The sequence below is a fragment of the Macrosteles quadrilineatus genome, unplaced genomic scaffold (assembly GCF_028750875.1).
Source record: "Macrosteles quadrilineatus isolate MER2022 unplaced genomic scaffold, UCM_ALF_1.0 Scaffold_8__2_contigs__length_117827958, whole genome shotgun sequence".
NCBI lineage: Eukaryota > Metazoa > Arthropoda > Insecta > Hemiptera > Cicadellidae > Macrosteles > Macrosteles quadrilineatus.
In genome coordinates this window covers 15,844,502-15,870,544 of record NW_026542601.1, presented here as the reverse complement: position 1 = coordinate 15,870,544, position 26,043 = coordinate 15,844,502, and the positions used below count along the sequence as shown (strand labels likewise).

General features: G+C 34.2%; 1 protein-coding gene across 2 annotated transcripts; it reads left to right on the top strand.

Annotated features, from left to right (window-relative positions):
• Nucleotides 1-6,204: 6,204 nt before the first annotated feature.
• On the top strand, nt 6,205-25,758 carry LOC128999695 (glycerol kinase-like). 2 transcript variants are annotated; one of them, XM_054426323.1, is made up of 12 exons: nt 6,205-6,331; nt 12,488-12,564; nt 12,991-13,249; nt 13,766-13,983; nt 15,421-15,530; nt 16,800-16,902; nt 18,245-18,355; nt 18,725-18,981; nt 19,899-20,104; nt 21,636-21,782; nt 22,991-23,077; nt 24,277-25,758. In XM_054426323.1, exons 2-12 carry the CDS (start codon nt 12,490-12,492, stop codon nt 24,369-24,371), a joined length of 1,668 nt encoding a protein of 555 aa, XP_054282298.1. In that variant the 5' UTR covers nt 6,205-6,331; nt 12,488-12,489; the 3' UTR covers nt 24,372-25,758. The 2 variants fall into 2 exon arrangements, with proteins under 2 accessions (XP_054282298.1, XP_054282297.1); XM_054426322.1 differs by lacking the exon at nt 6,205-6,331 and adding an exon at nt 10,304-10,401.
• The last annotated feature ends 285 nt before the right edge of the window (nt 25,759-26,043 follow it).

The window sequence follows — 26,043 nt, the reverse complement described above, 5'->3', positions numbered from 1 at the left end:
CTCTGATTTTCGATTTGCCTGTTCTACAACAATAATGACGGTAGCAGCCAACAGACACATACTTTTTACGCTTCTTTAAAAACATGTTAAAATTTTTCAATTGTTTTTATGAAATGGAAAGGGGGTTATTTACGGGAAAATAACTGCTAAAAGTGAAATCAAAATTACGCCTGGTGGTAATTAAATTAAAATTGGACCACAGTTGTATTCTATCGTTTTGTAAATTTACACATCCATACTTACGGAAAATAGACATGGCTTTGAAAATATTTCTTTTAGTGTAGGGAGTTGGAAATATTAAACGTGGATCTGTGGTTAAAGTTTTCAGTTTTTATTCATAAAATGAAGGCCATTGATCAGAAGGTTTCTTTTTATGTCATACGCATTCAAATTAACATCAATTAATTACTTGAAAATGTCCAAAAAGTCAAAGAAATACAAGTTTGCTGTGTTGGTTGTCTGTCTCTAAATATGTACTGTTATGAGATACGCCATCGCTCCTTAAACAAAACCATAAGCGCAACGGGGCGTAAAGCCCAATACGAATACAAATTAACCGTCTGAAAAGTCTATTGTTTGAGCTATCACATTGATTATACACTAAATGATATCTAACGTAGTTTATATAATTAGGCTATTCAACTTAGACGGTTTTAACGGCTACAATAAAACTTATTTATTAAAAGAATGGTAACCAATTATTAGTCATTAGTTTAGTTGGTTTATTAGTCATTTAAACAATATGTATCATCACAAAGTATGCACAATCCATATTTTCGTCATACTGCAGCAAAAACAGCCGTTTTCAAGCGTGCGTTGCGGGTCTAAAGTAGCATTTTTACCCCCTCGTTTTTAGCCCATAGGAAGTAAAAATCAGCTGTTGTCAACTCAGTTGTAAATTTAGATTGTAAATAATTTAATGTATCTCAAGTTTGTAACGTTTTTTAATCGATTGCAGTTAACTTAATTATTGCCCGCTTATTATAAATAAAATTAGAGTTTTGTGTGTACATTGCGTAGAATCATAACTGTTTCGGTTATTTCATTTGATACGATAGGAAAACCGAAACGCGTGTTATCTTAATTTCTGTCTGTCTGCCTGTCTTTCTGTCCGTCTGTATCACCCAAAGATGGCATTTTACGCTCTCTTCTCCGGGAAAACGACAAAACAGATTATGATGAAACCACTTATATGTATTTTCTACATGCATGAGAAGGTTTTTAATAACTTGAAACGTGTCTACATCCATTGGTAATACAATAACGAACACTAAAAACCCCAGTTTTGTGCGGTATTAGACTAATTTTGTTTTAAGTTTTACCATACAAGTCAAGTGATCTATTGTAAATGAGATGATATCAGCGGTTCCTGGAATATTTCACACCTAACACAAAACTGTGGAAATCTTGATCTGCGATAATATTTAACATGTTTTAACATTATACTATATACAATTTTACATTTTATCCCACCATAATGGATTTACGTACTTAGGAAGTTGCTATTCTCAGTAAAGACAGTAAATGGTTTTTGGGTTATTTCTTATGTAATGTAACAAAATCGTAAACAGGGTAAAATCTACAGAAATTGCAACCAAACATATTACCATGCTAGTCAAAAATAATTCTCTAGTTTATTTTAGGATAACTTGTCCTTGAGATAATGTAACTAAATAGAGTCAAACAAAGATTATTATACTTCTTGAACTTTATCCTTGAATAGCAGTGATAAAAAAAGTAAATAGTCAATAAAGCAAGTTGGGACAGTTCTTACGTTGAGTGCATTAGTCCATACCAAATAGGAGGTGTGGTTTTATTGGTGATAAGGAGGGCAAAGTCTTTGCCTTGTAGTTTAATATCTCTATAAGGATTTGAGAGCTTTTTCTCTAGATGAACATTGCATAGTAAACATTGTATTCAGTGGATGTAAACTCTATGTTTTGACAAAATAAATTAGCACAGCAATTAAATTAGCGCACATACTGTCAGCCTGTAAATGTGTACTCTGATCTAAACAATATCAATACTGAAAATCGATTACACTCTTCAACTCATATGTTATAACGTTAACTTGGATATATTCGTAAATGCTGATTGCATATAATCTTTGACTTTGATACAACTCCCATCCTCATGGCTGTATTGTTGTGAGCCACCGACCGATTGTGCTGATGTAGTGTGATGTAATTAAAGTACAGCACAGTACTGATTTCTGTCGAATACACACTCTATTTTACCAACTCAAACATATCGAAAGACATCCTGTGAGCTATGCCAACTGATGTCAGCAAACAAAACATTATGTAGAAAACATCATTTGTGTCTTACTGCAGCAAAAACAGCCGTTGCGTTGCGGTTCTAAAATTGCATTTTTCTACTCTGGAGTAAAAAGCGTTTTTAGCCCCTAAGGAGTAAAAATCAGCTGTTGTAAGTGGTTGTAAGCTCAGTTGGATATTTTGATTGTAAACAAAACTGCATGTATCGATTGTTTAATCGATTGTAGTTAATTGTTGCTTTATTGTATATAGTTCGACATATTAATACTGTAGTATAATGTATACCTACTAACACAATCGTAATAGACAAAACTATTGAATCACTTAGGCTACTAAACAGCTGCTTGTTTCCATTAGCAAATTAAATTGGAAACAGGGGCCCTATTTTTGAACTGGTTGACAGTTGAGTCAACACTCAACTCAACCAACAACAGGATTTGGTATTTTTGAAATCCAACAGTTTGGAAGTGAGTTAGGATCACTAGTTGAGTGACTCGTTTTGGAAATATAGGTCATAGGACCGCACAAAATTCAGATGACGTCATTTTAAACCAATCACAATGCAGAGTTCTTGTGATCTTCAATTTTACCTCTTCTTACTCTAAAATTTGGATCAGCTAATCTCAATGAGGAGGTAAACTGTCAACTCCGTTCTTGAGAGATTGAGGTTATGTCTTGCTTAGATTGCAAAAGTACCTTATATAAACTTAAGTTATTAACAATAAAATTTACTATGGATGTTTGTTTTATGGTGTAGCTCATTATAAGTTTAGGCATATCCTAAATATATTATTATTTGCTTTCTTCGTATCTATTTCAGAACACATCACCTTATTTTAGCTTCCTTCATCGTTTTGTTTCATGTTATTTTTAATTGTGTCTTTATTTAGGTTAATGCTTATGGCTATTTGTCATTGCATTGAAAGCTTATCGTAACTTAAATTAATTTGATCCCTTTATTAGGTGTATGATATTGTTTCTCTCTACCACAATCTTTAATGCCTTAAATCATAGGTCTAATAACAATAATTATCTTTTAATAAGTTCAATTACTATCCCTAGTCTCATTCAAACATACCAACAAGGATAAAACGCTTGATTAAATGGTCTAGTATTGAGACAGTAAATAAAATTAAAATGCAATTATTCTACAGAAACAATCGCATAAAGTATTGGGTGCTAAGACATTGACAACAAATACATGACCTCTACATCGCAATTTTAGTAAATTAAAGCAATAACAATATGGCCTTGACTCAAAAAGAGCAATTTTTTTGCCGAAAGAGAGGAAGAAGAAAACGCAGTCAACCTCCACTCGAGCAAGAGCTCGATAGGTGTTGAGTAGTTTTGGTTGGATAAGTCCACCGTCAATCGTTTCAAAAATACGAAACGATTGGAAATAGAATGACTCAACACTCAACTCAACAGTCAACCATTTCAAAAATAGGGCCCCAGGTTAGAAGTAGTTTTGAGAGGTTATCTTTAAATGAAAACTATTTTAGTTTTGTAGCATAGATGGGATATCTACTCAAGTATCCAATTTTAATCAGTTTTGCATCATCAATTATCAATCACTAGTTTACATTTTCTCGAAATCGAGCAATTGCAATTAAAGTATTACAGGAGTTATTAAAAAACGAATAACAGTAATAAATTCCGACGAGTTTAAAAGAGTAAACTCAACGATTGTGTAACTCATGGAAATACTCACGATGTTCAAAACAGTCATGGCCACCTTTAACTCCAGGCCGAGGCAACGTTGCAAGAAAATAAATAAATAAAATGCCCATAAGATAACATGGCAGACAGGTGACACCAACTCATTAATTCGAGTATTATTCATAGAAATTTTAATTTATTAACATCAATTTCTTAAAAGATTGAAAATAAAACATATAGAGTTTAAATCCAAAACAATATTTAAATTGAAAATCTAATTTTGTACTTTTAAAGTGGAGTCAACATTTTCATAGACCAGTAAGTTACAAAGATTTCGTATTCTTAAATAAACGGTACCAGCATTCTGACACATACTTTCTCCCATAAGCTTGTCAACAACCTTTATCATGGATAAGCGGTGAGAGTAAATATTATATTTTTATAGTTAAAAATTCCAAAAGTGTCAATAACTTTGAACCATAATAATTGTTATAGCAATAGTTGTACTATTTTTTTAGAATTATAAGGACCATAACATATTAATTTTGATTAAAACCAGATTTTCTCCAAAAATCCAATTTTGTGTGTGTTATTTTATGTTTTTTTCCTATGGGAAAATAACATAAACTACAATAAATTTTGAACCGTAATTTTTATGGAAATGGGATTTGTACAATTTTTTCAGAATTTAAAGGACTATAACAGACTTTTAGAAAATCATTTGGGCCATTTTCGAGAAAAGCAGATTTTTCCGTAATTTTATGGGAAAATTCCATTAAAATCAAAATTTCAAAAAAAACTTTCCAACATTTTTAGAGCCATAACATATACTAAGTTAAATCAAAACCGGTTTTTTCTAAAATCCTATTTTTTGTTATTTTATGGTTTTTTATGTGAAAATAACATAATTTACAATAACTTTTGAACCGTATTTTTTACAGAAATTGGAGTCTTACCATTTGGTTCAGAATTTAAAGGGCTACAACATTTAAAGCTGTATAAAACTCGTTCGGGCCATTTTTGAGAAACCCCTATTTTCCGTTATTTTATGAGTTTTTATGTTAAAATCAACATTAAAAATAAAAATTTCGAAAAAATAAAAAAAAATATCTGTAGATACCATGCACACACCAAATTTAATCGAAATCGGACCACAGGTGTACTTCGGAAACCACTTTTTTGGGTCCAGGGGGGCCCAAAACGGATATATCCACTCAAAACTCAAACTCGAAAATTTTGACGAAAACAATAAGTTCTCCATAATACTATGGTATAGGGGGAGAAAGTAAATGTACACAATTATACTATTGGCTGCCTTTAACAAAACGGCTGTTACAACACTACTCGCGACTTGCGATGTTGCGACTTCGAAGGCCGCGGCCTGAAGGTAAAGGTGGCCGTGATAACAGTTCGATATAATCAACATTTTCTTGTAAATATTTTATTATTTTTCAAAATCTAATCTTGTTTTTTTAATGTTTTCTACAAATGTTTCCCACTCATAGCCACATTAGGTTGACCATGTTATCTTCGTCTTTGACAATGCAGCCTGCATGGTACCGCACTTTGTCACCAACGTTTACAAATTTCAGTCATTTTTTTTAATAGCAATGCCATTTTTTCACATTATTTTTTACTTAAGAACTTTCTGATTTCCTGCATAAACTGGCTTAAAATACCTACATTCGTTTGGTCGCCATTCAAGAATAAATTATATTTAGTAAAGTATAAAGTTACAATTTTATTTTGGTGGATCGGATTATGGGAACGGGGTTTATGGGGGTAAAAATTTGTTTTTCTCATTTTTGACCCTCAAAACATAAAATGTCCTAATTTCCTTAAAAACTATTTTGAAGAGCTTAAAAAATAGAATATTGAAGTGGTTTTACGGTTACTGGTTACAGAGGAAAAACCTGGGTCTTAAACGGACAGTGGTGGTGGAGTTAGTAAAAAAATGGGTTCCAAAAGTAACTTCCTTAGTATGGAACCATGACTCACTTCAAAGTTCAAAAGAAGACAAAACTGGAATTTTTATCATTTAATTAGATTACTCTTACTCTATATTAGGACGCACATTTGTTATGTTTGTTGATGGAGTAAAACTGAATTAATTAACAGTAAAAACTTTCTATAATCAACGTTTTAATGTATGATCAATTTTTTAAAACAAACCAACAAACTGAAAAAAATTTGTCAATAGTCAGAGTGGTGGGTGGCATCACTGCTGTCAACATTTTATTATCAGTTACAGTTTGTTGTTGTTGGGCAAACCTGGTAAATAAATAGACAGACGACTATTTTAATGTCATTTTCTCTGTGATTAGGTTCAGTTCAGTGAACCGTCTTGACCAGTATTATTAAGTTTAATTTGTCGTGTAGTCTATTTCTTCCACAAGGTAAGTATTAAAAGGAATAATATAATAGTTTAAATTCTCAGTTAATAAATACTCCCTAACCTTACTTTAAGGTTAACAATTAATTAACTAGACATTTTATTAAATCGGGTTTGCCTTTTTTATGTTAATGGATTTCAAATTCAAATAAGCCTACATGTCTTAAATGATTTAAAACAACTTACACTAAGTTATATCTTATTTTAGGTTTTAATACAGTTTCCAAAAGTTAAGATTGGCTCCAAAAATATCAAAAATTAGCTTAATGCTAGGCCTTAATATCAGACAAAAACTTAGATGTATGCCTCAGTTGGTTTCTCACATGGACTGGTAATTGTAACTTACTGGGAATTATTTACAATCCATGTATGGTAACTTAATCCATACACATGTACAAAATTTTGCTTAATTTTGCTTAATGTGGTGAGATAAGATTTCCGCTTATGTTTTAGGCAGGAGGTGAAGTCTATGATTTGTTAGGATAACAGGAGGAGTTTAAGGAAGGGTCCCCATCATAAGGTCATACAGAGGGTGCAGATTTTGGGCTAGGTTAGATAGTTTATGTATGCACTCCTCAACAAGATGATTCTAAGCTTAGACCTCTCTTAAACATCGAAACTTCGGAAATGTATTCTCTTATAAGATGTATTTAAGATAAATTTGTTGTAATGATTCTAAGTCAAACGATTCTTACAAGCACAACAAACTTACTTACCACCACAACCTCCACAATTCATTAGAAGTGGTAGGCCTACCTATATTATGCCTAAATTAAGTTTAAGGTGTTAGGCCTAGTGTCATAGGTAAGGTTTTAAGCAATGTGCATATAATGGTTAACAATAGTTCTTAACTGTTATTTAATTGTGAGCATTTATTGAAATGCCTCAATTTTGCTTAACCTATGTAATTCTCCTTAGAGGGTGTTAAGTTAATTGATTTACAGTCGTATTAATCTTGGATGTTCAAGATACGTTAAACTAAAAAACCTCGTAACTTTATATACCGTAACTTACCTAAGTTATATAGAAATCCAAGCTTGGCAAAGCTATTATTCAGTTTCAATGAGTTTTTATTGATATTTGTCTTGAACAGTTTTATTAATGAACACCAAAATCATACTAAAATACTTGTTTTACCCTTAAGTACGTTTAAATGATCATTCTGGTAAACAGAGCTACCTACCACCAGTCATAGAAAATTTACATCTAATAGCGAATTTCCCAATTAAGGAATAAGCTACCCAGGACCAATTTACTTTTTCGTTTTGATGTTCTTAGAGGCCAAAACACCTTCCATTCAAATTCACTTATATATATATATCTAATATATAAAATTCTCGTGTCACAGTGTTTGTCTGCAAACTCCTCCGGAACGACTTCACCGATCGTTATGAAATTTGGTGTGTAAATTCTGTAGGTATGCGAATCGGACGTAAACTATTTCCCGTTTCAAAATTCTTAAAAGGGCTCCGCCCCAGTGGCTCTGGAGTTTCCCATGTTAACCTTATGAGAAATGGAATAAATGAATCTTAACAGCTGTTTAAATTAAACAAGTTGGTTCTGTTCTATGATGTTCAATAGCATTAAAGTTACAAGGATTACCAACAGGGTGCAGCACTATTATTTCTTTTACATTTATGACAACAGTTAATTTGCAACCAAAAGGTGAGTGAGCGTAGCGAACGAACTTCAACCTGGAGGCGAGTTAGCGTTGCGAACGAGCTAACCTGAAGGCAAGTGAGCGCAGCGAACGAGCTCCAACCTAAAGGTGAGTGAGCGTAGCGAACGAGCTCCAACCCAAAGGTGAGTGAGCGTAGCGAACGAACTTCAACCTGGAGGCGAGTTAGCATAGCGAACGAGCTAACCTGAAGGCAAGTGAGCGCAGCGAACGAGCTCCAACCTAAAGGTGAGTGAGCGTAGCGAACGAGCTCCAACCCAAAGGTGAGTGAGCGTAGCGAACGAACTTCAACCAGGACGTGATTGAGCAATGCGAACGAGATCATCTTGAAAATTAAACGTAACGGTACTTTCTTTCCATCGGTCTGTCTTAGGGGAAACCTATAACTTAGGCGATACGAAGTTCGCCGGGTCAGCTAGTATATATATATATATATATATATATATGTCCGTTAGCACGATAACTCAAGTAAAAATGATCCGATTTTGATGAAATTTGGTACAAACATCTAAACCGATGTTTATTCTAACTATTTCACAAACCAGCATTGTCGGACTATGGAAATGGGGGTTTTATGGGGTTAAAATTGTTTTTCTAATTGTTGACCCTATAAATATAAAATTTCACAATTTCTTTCCAAACCATTTTTTTTTTGCCATTCTTATGGAGAATAAGTACCGGTAAACGCTTAGTTTCCTTCTCTATGGATATATTTTGATCTAACTTGTTCTTGTTGAACTTATTTATTTTAAAACTAAGTTATTGATAGTAAAAAAACACACACACACACACTTTATTCACAGTAACTTACTCCTTCCCTGTTGCAGCAAACCTAGGTACTCATTAAACCTAATGTTAGGCCTACTGTATTCAAATAGATTAATGTGAAATTCAAATCACGCAAATAGAAATTCGCTTAGTCTGTAGGTTTGCTGTGGCGGGGGTTATTTTAGATTTAATTTGTAATTTTATTTTTTTATTAATTTTATGTTTTTTGTATTTTAATGTTTATTGAATTCAGCTGTTATTTGCTTTGAGGATATTTCAGGAATAATTTGCTAATGCCCCAGGAATAGGCTTACAATAAATTTCCAAACCCTCTGATTGTACAGTATAGCAAAATAGAAGATGGTAGGTTATAGCACTGTATAGTACAGTACAAGTTTGTAGACAACTGCAATAACGTATGGCTTACGTTTTATTTATGCAATTAGCCTGATTACAATTTAAGTGTAATTTAGACATTTATTTGTCTGTTTTATTATTATCCTTAGACCTACTTTTTATTTTATTTTTTAATTTTGTTCGTGATATTTTTTCTTTTACAAAAATATCCACTGACCTTTAAAAATCCAAACTTATAATAACAATTTGAAAATGAACTGCCACTTTAAAAATCCTAGTTTAAATTATTCGAAATTTAAAAACTAGGTAGTTTATGAAAAAAAAACAAGGTCCTACGTCTTTCAGTCATGTAGCTAATCAAATTCAAAATCACACATTTTAGTCTAACGGGATGCTCAATAATAATTGAGTTATCAAATAAATTTAATTTGTGTGGGCTTGTGCATGAGTGAAATTAATGTAAATAAAAATTGTTACTAGTTTAAAGTGTATTGGGCATTGCTACAATAGGCCTAATTGTTATTCACCTCACAAATTTTGATTTTGGTAATAAATACTCTAATTTCAAATTTAATTATTAACTTAGTCTATAAATTATATTTTACGATATTTGACTTGAAATCGAATAGAAAATAATTGAACAGTTAAATTTAAATCCATAAAAAACCATCAGTGTGTTTTGGTAAATAAAGATATGTAAATTCCTAAAATTTCCATTTTGAAATTAAATGCCAAAATGGTGCCAAAAGGTTATATACCAAAATTATAACACTATTTAAATCTAAATAGAACTTATATGTTACTAAACTATTGAAACAAATTTGAAACTGCTACAATTTAATAATTATTTAATAATTGTTTTATTTTCATAACAAAAACTAACTATAGAACAGCATTACCAGCTAAATTCTTACTTTTAATTATTTTATTTTAAATTGAATGAAATTATTAAAAGTAAGAATTTAGCTAATGCAGTTCTAATTATTAATTAGCTATTTTATTCATTGTCATTGATTTTTTTTTAAACTTTCTTTGTTATTTATGAGAAAATTTGATATCAAATAAAATTAATAAAGACACGTGGTCAAACTTGTCCTTATCATTAAACGATGATTAACCTTTAGTCTCCTACTGTTAGTAGTCCAAGAGAAGGCTAAATTTAATACATTGCATCTTTGATGAGCCAACAGCTATCAAGGTCGATTACTCTGATTAATTCTGTTTTGGTTTATTAAGTTGCTGCTAACCTAAGTGTCCAGACATCATGAACGGTATGATTTATATTAACTTTATCAAACTGTGATTTTACTTGAGTTAAGACTCGTAAATAGTTTAGCAACTTGTAAATATTTTTAATTATTTTATAAGACATAGTTGATTACAAAATAAACTAAACTGAATTGTATCAATAGTTAAAATTGCTTTTATGGCAGACAAATAAAACCAAAATTGGAGCCGTTAACGTTATATATTAAGCATATTCTCTTGGTAGATGTGTCATGGGTCAACTGAAGTAAATTTTAATGTTAGTACCGACCGGTGTCTCTAAGGGCGTGTTTTTGTTTACAATTTGTTCTTGTTATTTTAGATATTTTGAAACTACACCTTTTCCACTTTTATTTCAGAAAGGGTCAATTGTATTTCAGAATAGTCATTTGTATTTCAGAAATGGCAATTTGTATTTCAGATGTAAGATTTTAATTTTAGAAAGTGTCAATTGTATTTCATAATCGTAATTTTAATTTCAGAAATCATCACTTTTATTTCAGAAATGGTCATTTATAATCCATAAATGATTATTTGCATTTCAGAAGATATCAATTGTATTTCAGAAATAATTTGTGTTAACAACTTTGTCATCAGCATTAGGAATTAGCTAAGAATTCGTTATGAGAAAAAACCTTTAGTTAGTATAATTTTTATATCATAGGATGAGATTCAACTCGGAAAAATATCTCATTAGGCCCTGGTCAAATCAGGAAAAAAACGTGATAAACTTTTCTAGGCTAACCTAATTAACCTAAACTTAACCCTGGGCTCCTTATAAATTAAATTTGAATCAGATCCGCTACGACTGTGTAAAATTGTCTAATCGATCATTTCTGAAATACAATTGACTTTGTCTGAAATGCATTTGACTAATCCTGAAGTATATGTGACAATTTCTGAAATACATATGACTACTTCTGAAATTCAATTGATGTTTTCTGATATAAAAGTTACTAGTCTGGAATGCAAATGATACTTTCTGAAATGAAAATGATAATTCTGAAATACAATTGATGCTTTCTGAAATAGACTTAACACGTTCTGAAATAGAATTAGAAAAGGTGTAGTTCAGACAAATAATACAACGATAATTATAAACAATAGCACGTCCACTGGTTTTATAACCACAAAGTAAAGGACCAATCTTAAAATGTACCAAAAAAAAAGAGAAACTAAATTTTGTTGACACTAGCACTCCGGTTCACCACATGAACCAGACATAAAAAAAAGCAGCTTAATATTTTACAATGGTATGAGAAGTCTACTTTTATTAGTTAGTCCATGACATTATGTTCAGTTGAATACATTCAGATTTCAAAAAATTCCTTTAGTTGAGGCACAAAAGATAGCCTAAGTAGACTCTCGCTCATCCGGACTAATGTGGCGGACGTCCGGTCCAGATTACTATAAATCCGGACTATTGAGAGTCAAGCAAATACAGTACTGTATATTTTACCTATGTGTTATCCTATTTTTTGACCATCCAAGGTAGTCTTGGTCCTGTTAAGCCCAGATAATCGGACTCAACTGTACTGTGCCACTAAAAAAATCACGATTGCCTATCCGGACTAGCGGGAGTCCGGACAATGCTGATCCGGATGAGCGAGAGTCTACTGTAGTTTGAAGTATGTAGGCATAAGCTCCTTTAATACAAGGTGTTGGCTGGTGTGTGTCAACGTCGGCCAGCTTGACTTGATTATACAACAGTGCCTTGGTGATAGCAGTACTAAAAGTGTAAACACAAACATTGCACAGCTGCTCTATTATGAGCAACAGCTGTTTCAGTAGGCCAAAACTGCAACGTTGCCACTTTTATCTTGCTGCAACCATGTATTAGAGGAGGCTAAGCTGTAGGCAGTACCATTGATTATGTGTACTAAAGTATATATTATTAGTCAATGGTAGTATGTAAGACATAATTTTGGATGTTTTGGGGATTTTGATGTTTAGATAAGTTGTTATCTTAATAAAAAAAAACTGTCATAAGTGTTTTGTAATTAACTCTTTTTTTATGCGTAAATTACTTTATTCAGAAACACTGTATGAAATAAATATTGTGTTTCCTAAATGAAACTTGTTATTTTACAGACATGTCTGGCGGTGAGGCTCAAAGAGAACCTCTCATAGCTGTCATAGATGAAGGGACCAAAACCATCAGATTTGTGGTTAGTATGATAATACTTGTAAGACTTTATTCTTTCTCAATAAACTCTATTCATTGTTCTGTATTTCCTAAGCCTTGAGGGACAATATAAAATTTCTGTTGGCCTATCAACTTTATTTCACTTATCGTTTACAGTTTTAGCTACATTATGATGCCAGTGACATAGTGGTAAAGCTAAAGCTTCACTCATCTAGTAAATCTACAGAACCTAGAAAAAACAGACATTGTAAAATAAATTATAGGCTAATTCTCATGTGAAAGGGTTGGTGACTTGATAGAGTATTTTATCGTAGTTTAGTTTTCTCACAGTATAATTCAACAATGACATGTTGTATACCCTGTTTATTTTCCATCGCATTAAATGTTTATTTTCCAGATAGAAATTGTATTGTTTAACCCCTTTGTTACCTAAACCTTCTGTTTCCAGGTGTTCTCCTCACAGACCAAGAAGGAGCTGGTGTCGCACAAGCTAGATGTGGTACAGAAGTGTCCTCAGGAAGGTTGGGCCGAGGAGGATCCTCAGGAGATACTATCGGCTATACAGCAATGTATAGAGCATGTGACGGATGTCATGCCTAGCATGGGGCTGCGGGTGAGCGACATAGCGGCCCTCGGCATCACCAATCAGCGAGAGACCACGGTCGTCTGGGACAGCGAGACTGGCGAGCCGCTTTACAACGCTATCTGTAAGTGGACTTGTACAATTGACAGTTCAATTATCAATCATCAATTGTTTGAGACAGCAACCCACTCTTGGATGCATGTTTCAAGCTGAATTTACATACAAATTGAATATTGAGTGAAGTGAGATGATCTGTGTTGCGTTGTTACTGACTCAGACCAGCTGATTATTAGTCAGAATCATGTGTTAAAAGCGCAATGACCAAGAATAGCTAAGCCCAGTTTTTAACTAGCAAAAGTAACTGGCTTTTCTCAGGATTTAACCGGCATCCTGTGATTATTAGGCGAGCAGCATAACTGCTTGGCAACTCAGGCGATGTGTTCAGTAATGTCAGCGAAAGTAAGACATTCTAAATTTTGTACAAGATAAATTAGATAATATTTACTTGTGCCAGAGTGGGGTTCTTCCCATTTAGGTAAGCCTCCTATCCTAACAAAAATCCTTAAAACTCAATTCCTTGCGCTTATGTCACATTCATATCACTAGGTTGCTACAATAAACTGTTGATCCTATGTTACAGTGTGGTCAGACATCAGGACTGCTGTGACTGTTGACCACATCCTAGCCAAGCTGCAGGACAACAACAAGAACTACTTTGTGCCGTCGTGTGGTCTGCCCGTGTCTCCGTACTTCAGTGCTGTCAAGTTGCGATGGCTGATAGACACTATTCCTGCTGTTCGCAAGGCCATTAGCGAAGGACGCTGCCTCTTTGGAACAATAGACACTTGGATCACTTGGGTTTGTTGTTGAAAAGTGTTTACGTTTATGTTTGTGTTTGTATGGAAAGACAAGCAGCACGTCCCTCTGTGGCTACCATCCCTCGTGTAGATTATTGTATATTAGTTGTGTAACTGTCTAATTCAGATTTTAGGATTATTCAATTAATAAAAGAACATAAAAATACATCTAATGACAATTAATACACACTTATAATAATAAATTCACACTTGTACATTGACTCACAAGACAGTAAATAAATATAAAAGATGGTTTCGATTTGACCAATCATCCAATCGAAATCCATCACCTCTTACCATCTTTTATATTTATTTACCGTCTTGTGAGTCAATAGTAATGTTGTTCAAATGTTTATTGCAGACATTTTCTATCACGATTGTAAAAAACAATACACCAAAAGTAGCAAAAGCGTATTGTTTTTTACAATCGTGATGGAAAATGTCCGCAATAAACCTTTGAACAACATTAACTCACCATCACCAACAATGAACTTCAAACAGAGTATAAATGTTATTAGACATATTTCAATGTACTTTCAGTAAATTTAATAATACGTACAATGCTGATCAAGAAGTCATTTTTAGATTATGTGATTGTCTTGCAGGTCCCTTTTGTGTTAGAATTATCCAAGTTTATCCGTATTATATTAATTACTCTTGTAACAATTGTAACGGACTACATAGTTAATCTGCCTACAGTAGCTAATTCAATAACGCTCGTCTTTCCTCATATTGGACTTCCTCTTTCATAATTTTACAAGGCCTATCTTATCATTGTTAGCTTTGTAGTCGATAGTTTGTCCACACATGTCATCATGTTATGTAAATAAATACGACTTTGTCACAAGCCTGTAGGTTTTTGACAATCTTTTCCTCATAATCCAAGTTCATAGTATCACAACTATTTTTAGTTTTATCAGAAATATGTTTCATTAACTAATCAATGTTTGTTTTAACATAACTGTCAATTGAGGGATAAAAGTACAAAAATGAGTTTGGGGAAAAATCATTGAATTATGTGACGTTTGAGTTTAAGCAGAATATTTTCCATCAGGTAAAGTTAAACAAAACTTGTGTTCAACTAGTGACATAGGAGGAAACCATTGAGTTAGTTTTGAGGACTGTTTAAGATCTCTCTGAATTACTATTAGGTAATTTGATTAATTAATTTGATGTACAGATGATAATTTAATATTTTAGTTCTCGAAAGTAGGTTTGTGATGGCTTGAAACTGAACCTAGTGGCCCTTGATTATTGGGATTTTGCTAAAGAAACAATTAATTAGTCTAAGTAACAAGGCTACACATTATTCTAACATGCCTTGAATTAATTACTGATTCACAAGATTATCACTAAAGATTTATAGTCTTTGTTACGACTAAAGCTTTGACAAATAACTAGGAGTCTATTAAGGAATGCGTGTTGTTGATTGTTGCAGAACCTAACTAGAAACAATGGCGAAGCGCTTCACATCACTGATGTTACCAATGCTTCAAGGACAATGTTGATGAATCTGGACACACTTGACTGGGATCCATTGACTTGCAAGTAAGAAATTTTATAATTTGACACAAAACAATAATAACATTATTATTTTTTTACATTTATACTCTTATCAGCCTAGATAGTAGTTTATATGAGGTAATACTTCATATTTACAAGGCTAGATTTATCTTTTTTTTCTAAGATGCTAGGCACAAGCCCGGGATTGTTTTTTCACATTACTTCAGGCTAGACCTAGGGGTTGCGGCATTATCACTTAGATAAAATCTGTTAGTGATTTGACAGGATTTAAACCCGGGATCTCAGGAACCGAAGTCCCACACTCTAACCATTACACCAGCTTGCTTCCCATATATAGCCCTAGATTTACCAGTAGGGTTCATAGGACCAGTTCTAGGGGCACACCAAATTAAGAACACTAAGTTAATCAAATATTTTTCAAGAAATTTTCATTAAATATTATAAACTACTGCCATTGACTATTGGATACTAAAGTATTAATTGTATTGTATTAATATAATATTAATATTGTATTAATAGTCAAAGATGCTATAAACAAGTCTGCATCTATATACTCTTTATTGTCTAAGTTCCATTTGCCTCTCCATACAAATGATGGTGGATGAGCAAATTGTACACTTGTCAGTTAACTAGTGTTAGCTATGATGCCCAAAAATAGGAATAGTGAACCCTCTCATTATTTTAATTTGTGGGATTGATTTTATTCCCATTTGGATTAAAAATAAACAATTATCCACAAAAAGACCGTTTTGAGATCTAAATTCTTGCTCAATCATGGTGGTATGAAAAGAGGGTGGCAAAAATTCATAAAACTAGTAGTGCTTAAAATAAAAATTCGATCCGACGTCATCGACTCCAGCTGATTTTTATTTCCTAGGGGAAAAAGAGCTACCTAGGACCAAATCAAACACTATACAACATGTTTTTAGGTTAGGTTAAATCCAAGCGTTGAAGGAAATGGGAAACGCCGCACCAGCTGATCGTAATCATTGTATCTTTAAGTATTGCCAACCTATTTTTAAACGTACTTGTATTACGTGCCTGATAAAAGCACACTATTTTGTGCTGTTTGGTTGGAATACTGGAGTGCGGCAAACAAATTTGTGTGGCAAAAGTAAGTAAATGCAGTAATTAGCTACTTTGCTTCCTATAATCAAGGAATCCCACTTTGTCAGGTACGGTAACTATAAAAATAAGTTATTTTAGAACCAATTAGAGTGAATATTAATAGTGTTGTGTTAACTGTATGGTTTTGAACCCTGTTCTTGCATTTAACTGTTTATTTCATTACAGACTTTTAAACATTCCAATGGAAATCCTCCCGAAGATTTGTAGTTCTTCCGAAATATATGGAAAAATTGCCTTAGGACCGTTAAAAGGCATTCCTATTGCTGGGGTAAGGATAATACATGATTTTTCTCATTATGTTCATTTCTGAATTGTTACCTTTTTTAAACATTAGAAAAAATATTAAGGATGAATGCATTTTCAGGGAATAGGAACTTAATTCCTAAACTAGATGTGTCATTACCATGAACAAATGGCTCTTCTATAAGTTTAGCGTTCAAAGAACAAAATTTAGTTGATAGCAATAATTTCTGTAAAATTAGCAGAATTTAAGTGATATGTATAATCAATTTGAGTGAGGTGTAATTTAGATCTATAACGAGGTTGTTGTGATGATTCCATCATAGTAACTATAGACATTTCAGAAACAAAAGAACCCTGAGCCATTTCGAGCCGCATAGGTTTGAAGGGTACATCACATCTACCGGCGCGTACCACGTGATCTTTTCGTTTCTGTGCAGGTTGTTTTGTTCTTGGGATGTCTATACAATGCACGTGTAATCACTAAAATATCATACATGTTGCATTAGGCAGTGAGAGATTTAGATAACTTAAAAAAGTGTTCGTACTGTGTGATCTCTTTGTTGATTTTTCCTTCTGGAAAAGTATAAAACTCGTAACACTTCTCAAATTGTGTTGTTCTCACAGTTAAATGTTATCTTCAGCAAGAAAGATTTTGTTGATTGCTAATCTACTGATTTGTAGTTCTGGAATTTCGAGAAAAAGCCGGTTTTGATTAAAATTAGTATTTCATGGTCCTCATAATTCTAAACAAAATAGTGCAACCCCCCCCCCCTTCCATTGCTGTAAAAACTACGGATTAAAGGTTATTGCAACTATTGTGATTTTCCTTAAATATCATAGTTACTCCCACCGCTTAGGCGCTTACCCTGTCGCGTCTCCGCTGTCTGGTCTTCTGCTCCGGCGTCGTCACCAAGATTGTAGCTCAGCGTAGATGTCGACCTTCACCTTGTAATGGGTTATGAGGGAGTCTTTTAATAATACGCACGAATGCAATAAACTTGTATATTAACTGTTAAATGGGCTCACAAAAGATTTAACATTGACAAAATGAGTTAATCGAAACAACGTAAAAGTGTTTACTGAACAGACGCAGCATGCGTGTTGCCTGTTGCGCATCTCCCTCTCAACTGACTCTCGATCACGACTGCCCTTACTAGTTTTCATGCGCACTTTGGCCTACGCGCAAAAAAATAGTTCCAAACTCTTTTAAAAATTTTAAAATCTATATTGGATATTTTAGGCCCGTCACAACCCATGATAAAAGATGTTGAGAAGCTAATGGGAGAAAGTATGTGTCAGATTGCTGATACCATTTATTTTTTATAAGTTAATATTTTCTCACATATATTTTTTTGTTCTTTTTCTAGATTCTGGGTAACCAGCACTCAGCGCTGGTTGGTCAACGCTGTTTACAGATTGGACAAGCAAAGAACACATACAGAAGTGGCTGCTTTTTACTCTACAACACTGGAAACAAGGCAGGTTACTGTATGGTGATAGGCAATTAAGTTAAGTTATTCTCCTGTTATGCATCATAATAGAACTGAACGAAATTGTACCTACTGGAGTATTTTCCTAATGATGGTACTTAGAATTATTTAAATGGTTGTTATAATTGTAAAAACACAGGTATGGAACTATAGATTTCACCTAAATCCCCATAAAAAAATAAAGATACAGCTGTTCTTAGTCCGTAACATGTGTTACACACTCATCTTTGTCTGAAAATACGCACCTTGGTGAGTCGGAACTGTGCAAATCCAATTAAATCTTGTAATGTCCCTATTTTTCCTGAATTAACCAAAATTGGTGAAACCATATTTTATTTCAATCAAATCTCTTCACAGAAGGTGCACTCGACTCACGGCCTGCTGACAACAGTCTCCTACCAGCTGGGGCCGGACAGCCCTGCCACATATGCACTGGAAGGGTCTGTAGCAGTCGCAGGTACAGCGCTCCGCTTCCTCCGAGACAATCTGAACCTCATGAAGGACGTGTCCGAGTCAGAGGCTCTAGCGAAGGAGGTGCTGTCTGCAGGGGACGTCTACTTCGTACCTGCCTTCTCCGGCCTGTACGCTCCATACTGGAGGAAAGACGCTAGAGGGTGAGTTCAATCAACAATTGAGCAAATATTCCACTTTTGCGTTGTAGACAGTTGACTAGTTAGCATAGCTTTTATGAACACATTAAAGATAGAAAACTGTTTATAAAGTTTAATGTCTAAAAATTTTCAGCAACAACTACTTGGCCAACATTGGACATGAAAAACTCTATCTCCTACTCAAACTTCCCTTAGTTGAAAATGGTGGGCTATGATTTTTGTGAATAATACAGGTTTCAAATGAAAGAACAGATATTAGAAGTAGATTACTATCAATTCACCAAATATGGTTTATATGGGATTAGATGCATCAAAGAGTGAATTTTCATTGTTTTATCAGCTGATCACTTGTTCTGTTACCTCAAACATGGTAACGTAGCCTATATCTTGTAAAACAAAATTTAATTTATTTTCATTAGTGTTACAAGTGGAAAAATTAAACAAAAAACTTTTGCAAAAAAGTTTATGTAATTTAAGCACAACTTAAGTTGTGACAAACTTCAATAAGCAACTACCTTGGCACAAACAAATTCAAGAATGACATAGAGAATTCATGGAAACTGGTTGTGTGTGCTAGAAAACAAAAACAAACACTAGACAACCTCGAACATCTGAAGAAAATGTCTGAAAGAGGATATTGAAAAGAAACAACATTTGGTGTAAAAAAAAACAACTTATCAGCTGACACAACAATGAAACTTCATCCTTTGCCCTATCCAATAACAAATCATACTTGGTCAATTAGTAGGTTTCAAGTAACAAATTGATAAAATCTACTCTTACATTTTGAAACGCCCCTTATTACACCATATATTTTCCCATTCCAATAAGCCTGCCGTCCTAACAAAATTCCTTAAACCAATTAATTTAGCCATACCAATCAGTGGTAAACAAAACTGAGTGAAATATTTTGTTGACAGTATAATCTGCGGTCTGACCCAGTTCACCACCAAGAATCACATCATCAGAGCTGCACTGGAGGCCATCTGTTTCCAGACCAGGGACATCTTGGAGGCCATGCACAAGGACTGTGGGGTACCACTCACCAAGCTACAGGCTGATGGCAAACTCACTTGCAACAGGCTGCTGATGCAACTGCAGGCTGACATTTGTGGCATTCCTGTCGGTTAGTATTCGACTAAAATTTGTTTCATATAAATTATGCTTTGTGGAGCGAAGGGTCTAGTTTTTTAGTTTTTTGTCAGGATTGTCGACTTACCTGATTGGTAAAGAATCCAATCTGGCACAGAATCTCAAAAAACACTATACATTAAGAATATTTCACTGTCAGCGCCAAATTAGGAGAGGTTTGCGTTGGGAAAAAGTCTTCCAAGTGGTGGCCAGAAAGTTGTGTAATAAAATATCTGAATTTTTACAAAAAAATTGACCGTTTTACTATTTTATTACATTATTTAACACAGTAAAGTTTGTATCAATTTACAACTGGATGGGTAACTGAGTGGTTATTATAGTGCTCGCCTAACCAAATGTAGCCAAATCGATCTTGAGAAAAGTCAGTAGCTTTGTGATGGTCTGCAACTGGACCCAGCTGTTCCTGATCATTGGGCTTTAAATAAAAATGATCCTGGTTAATGAAACAGCTGATCTTAGTCAGTAACAAAGCTACAAAGATCAATTATACGAGGCATGTTTTTAAAGTAAGTACCGTTTTCAAATTTCTCCGTTGCAGTGCTGCGATCGGCATTTTGGACACTTTCACTGTATATGTGCATCTATTGGCAAGCCCTAGCCGGAAATTCGACAGCAATCGGCCGTGTTTACATCCGGTATCGAGCATTCAAAATGGTGCCACCAATTGAGACTGCCGCCGACTGTAAAGTGCGCGCTGTAATTAGATTTTTTAGTGCTTAAGGTGTGAAAGCCATTGCAATTTATCGACAGATTACTGAGGTGTATGGCGAGAAAATTTATGAGTGACAGAATGGTACGCAAGCTGTAAGGGCCAGCGAACACAGAAGGGCATCTATAGACGGCCGTGGCAACGTCCATCATGAGCAACGCACTGGGCAGCGTCACTGTCCCCAGTACCCAGTGAGTTGCTCATCATGCACGTTGGTGGGGCCGTCTTTAGATTCCCTTACCCACTTGTGTACCATTCTGTCACTCATAAATGTTCTCGCCATACACCTCACTAATCTGTTGATAAATTTCAATGGCTTTCACACCTTAAGCACTAAAAAATCTAATTACAGCGCGCACTTTACAGTCGGCGGCACCATTTTGAATGCTCGATACCGGATGTAAACACGGCCGATTGTTGTTGAATTTCCGGCTAGGGCTTGCCAATAGATGCACATATACAGCGCAAATGTCCAAAATGCCAATCACAGCGCTGGAACGGAGAAGTTTAAAAACGGTACTTACTTAAAAAACATGCCCCGTAATATGATCTGAGTTTTTGACTATCCGAGATACACTCAGTTCACCTTACTTTGGTAATTGATCCTCCACTTTATATAAACAAAAGTTAGAATATTTCTGATAGCTTTTTCAACCAAGGATGATTGGAACCAAGAGAGTTGTCTGTAGGTTCAATAGCTTTGCCAATGAACAATGACAGGGCAATATTTATAATCTACAGTTTAAAATGTGTGTAAACGAGTGTGGCATCATAATCTTGATGTGTGGTGTAACAGTACTGTCGAGTGCTGATGATGTTACATCACTCGGTGTTGCACTGATGGCCGGTCACGCCAAGGGCATCGAACTGTGGGATCTCACCAAGGAAGAGGACAGTCCTGACTACATCGGTGATACGTTCCTACCTGCGGCATCCACTCCAGGTAAGGCAATTTTTGTCTTTACTTACAGTAGAGGAAAAAGAACGATTTAGCTACCTGAGAAAATGAATTCAAATAAAGGGTCTATTACTGTATTCAGTATTTCTTGTACATTACATGAACGAATGATGTCATTGTTGGTTGTATTGTTAACAGTATCTTCATTGTATTATATTGCTCAGTTTGTTGGCACCTAGTTGGTTTTAAATTTCATTTTTAATTCTATAAGTTAGTTTAGTATTGCAGAACAATTCACCCAAATTTCTGCTGGTCAGTTGCTAACTCTGGGGTTGCTGTACTCTAGTAAAGCTAGCATTATCTATATAATTAATACGCTACATGAAACTTTGTCGGTTGAACTCCTCCGCCATTTCTTAACCGATTTTATCCATTGACGTCTCATTGGAAAGAGCGTGTCAAGTAGATTTGCAAACTGGCCTTATATTTTTGAAAAAGTCCCTTGGGCTCTGCCCCAGTGGCTTCGAAAGTTCCCATGTTATCCTTATGAAGAACATAATTGTTTACATTTTGATCAGCTGTATAATTTAATTGCTGTTATTTATTTTTCAATTCAATGAAACGCATTGAGTACATTTGTTTACTATTTGAGTTTGTGTAAACATAACCCCCATGACGGATCGTGTTAGTGGTTGTATCTTAAATTTGTGTATTTATCGCTGTTTTGTGTCGCTATGACGGATCGTGTTAGCATAATTGTAACTTAAATTTGTGCGTTTATCGTCGTTTTGTGTAGCTATAATTTGTTTATTCGTTGTTTTTTTCTTTTAAATGCCTCCGACGCGACGACAACGAAACATAGACAGGAGGCGTAATCGTGTAACGACCGCAGCTACAGAACAGTGACACGTAATAGGCTCAACTAATAGGTTTAAAATGCGCCCTAACACTATCCCAAAACGACTTTTAGTTCTCAATTGGCCCTCTATCAATGACCTGTGTTGCCTGTACAGCGAGGCATTTTGAGAAGGAGAAAACCAACCGGAATGCTTTAGGTTTATCAATAACGAAGATAAACATGGTCTGAGTTACACACCGGTAATCTTTGAGTTAACTCTTTTAAATTCATCGTATATATGACTGTTATTCGTTTTGAAATAACTCCTGTAATACTTTGCAATTGCTCGAATTCGAGCAACATGTACACTAGTTAATAATACTGTAATAATTAATAATTTCTCTACCATCTGCAGAACGCAACCTGAGATACACCAAGTGGAAGATGGCTGTTCAAAGAAGTCTTGGGTGGGCAGCGACCAAGAAATCAGAAGCTATGACAGGTATGTATATCGTACATTACGTATATGCTGAACTAGTTTTGTTTGATATATTAACGCCTTTGGCAGTTATCATATTCATGTAGGAGAACGGATATCTCTTGGTGTGTTGTTTGATCAATATAAACATCACTAAGTTATAATTTAATTTTTCCAAACCCAGATTTAGTTATCTTACAGGACTAACATTGCAGATTTTCTCTGAGCAAAGCGTGTGACAACCTTATTTTCCAGGACATATGAAAACCCTATACACAGCCCAATATCCTCTTCTGATTTTACTAAAATTAAAAGCTACACGATTTGTCTTGGTTGAAACGTTTGTGTATTCAACAGAAATCAGTAACTGACATCAGCTGTTTGTTGGTGACTCAATCTAACAAAGTCCATTATCATACTGACACTAGCCACAGATTATCACTTGTATCACTTGGGTCTACTTGTATCAATATTCAAGGCATAAAATTGTTTTGTAAAATTCGGGTTAAGCTGAGTCAGAATTTGAGTTTGTGAATTTGTCAAAAGGTGAGATAGACTCACAATAAAGTGGTAAATCAGAACTGTGAAGCAAAGGCAGCGATATTTTGGGTTCACATCCTGTTGCTGTTAAAATAATTAGCACAGTTCATACTTGTATCGCACAGGCTAACCAGCTTTGCTTGACACGTTCCATCACAACTCAGGGTTCTAAAGGCTATTTGGACAAGAAAATTCTACGTAAAAAAATATTGCCAACCTCACAAAAGAATTATAATTGAATAAATCATATGTAAAATAAGGCCTAAATACAGAGAAAACATTCAGTGGTGTCTAGAACTAGTCCTGGTGTCTAGGACCCTTGCCCTCATGTACTAAAACACTCAAGGTGTAGACAGACCCTGTTCCCCGTGCGATAGGAATTTCCTGCTCGCTGTCCAGGCTCTTTCTTCTTGTAACAAGTATATTTCTGGCACAACATACCAGAGCTGAAAGCACAAAAATTGGTCCCATAAGAGTGTTTCCTCTGTACCTTACTTCTCTGTGAATAAGCACCACATTGCATTCTTGTATTGCACAGGCTAACCCTTAGATTTGTTTGAAATGTTCCATGCACATTGCACAGGGACATAAAGCCCATTTGGACAAGAAAATTCTACGTAAAAAAGATCACCTCACCAATACCATAAAAGAGTTATTTTTAGTAATACATGTTTGTTGAACAGATGAGCGCTTCAGACTGCTTGCCTCCATACCTCCGGCCATGTTCCTGCTTGCGTCTTTCTCCATGTTGGCTCTCTCACATCTTGTTCCTTCATGATAGCTTGCACGTTACACAATACAACTGATCAGCTGATTCCAGAAGTGCAATAATACCGGTTTAGTACTTAATTCAAATCATATCCATTAAGGTACATTTACAATTAAACAAACTCCCCTTTGGTACTAGGTAAACAGCTTTAAGATATTTTCCAAGGTTGGTTTTGGAAAACATAATGTTAGAAATGCCAAAAATGAAAAGGTTTATGTTATTTGTTACTGTTGTAGATATCTTAGGTTAATAAACTGTAACCTATAAAAAGGATTTTAGATACTGCTTGGCACCAACCAATTTTTTGGCACCATTTTTGTTTTGGGTGAATAAAAAAATGAGCAAATATGTTTTGGCTAAGAAAGCTCTCCAATTCAAAGACAGTTCTCACCTGAGAAACAGAAATCCTTTAATGGTTTTTAGACAGAAAACCCTACAAGAACTATTTTAGTGATTGGAGTGGAGAACTTATGTTGTAGAAGTTTGGGTGCAAAGTCCATAATATGAATCATCGATGATGACAAATACCTATGTAATAAAGCTATTACACAATGGTTCAGAGTTTACTATAGATCCACCAATCACAAATAAAAAAGATAAAGGAAAATCTGTCCGTGCATTGGAGATCACTTTCATGAATACCCTTGAATCAATGCTTTTGTTACAACATTTTTCCTATATGATCAATCTATGTACTTATTTTGTAATGAAGTTTGTGCAATATGATTTAACATTATTTCAATTCAAGAGGTAATATTTATTTAGTAATATTAGCAATTAGTATCATACTAATTATAGTCAAAATATGTAAGAATCAGGGTAAAATAGGTTATAGTGATTTAGTTGTAGTAATGTGTACAACAATGGTGAAGGGCTTAAAACCCCTTAAACGCTTTAACCGTTAACTCAATTTGTGATTTTCAGCTATGACTCAAAAAAGTAAAGTTTTTCCTTAAATAAATAATGGACTGTATTTAATTTTTTATAAATACATATTTCTATGAAATTACAAACAAGAATCAATATACTGTAACTTCAAAGTATTGGATTCATGTTTACAGATTAATTGCCAGTTAGATTACATGATAAACAATATGAAAAACATGAATTACATGAAAAACAATAGGGACTTCAATTATCAATTCTTGAATGATTTACTTTGCTATAAAAGTTCAAGAAACTGTTTCCATTTATAAATCAGAACAGTATTATTTGTAGGTATACTCAACCCTTTATAAACAGTCTGTTGCATTTATAGAGCTCAAAACTTTGATACAGTATTATTTGTTCTTTTCACAAAACGTTTGTATATATTGAGATGTACAACTGAATTGTTCATTTTTATATCTGTGACGGCAACCGTTAAAATAAATGTTGTTATTTTTATTGTTACAAATTGTTGTTATTGTCAACCTTTAAGCCTGCTGTCATATTGGCCATAATTGACTACTATGTGTGTTTGATTTTATTTGAATTATGAAAGCATAGCTCAAATAAAACGGCATGGAATGTCCTGCGGCCAAAGAGACAAGCTCAGAACTACTATGCTAAGAATTAATGTTTCATGTATGCAGCATAAGATCACTGCTACCTTTTAATTTAATTCTGTTTAACTTTTGAGTTAGAGTTACAAGTATGAAATTTAAACTGAAAGACTAATTGATTACTTTTGTAAACAGCG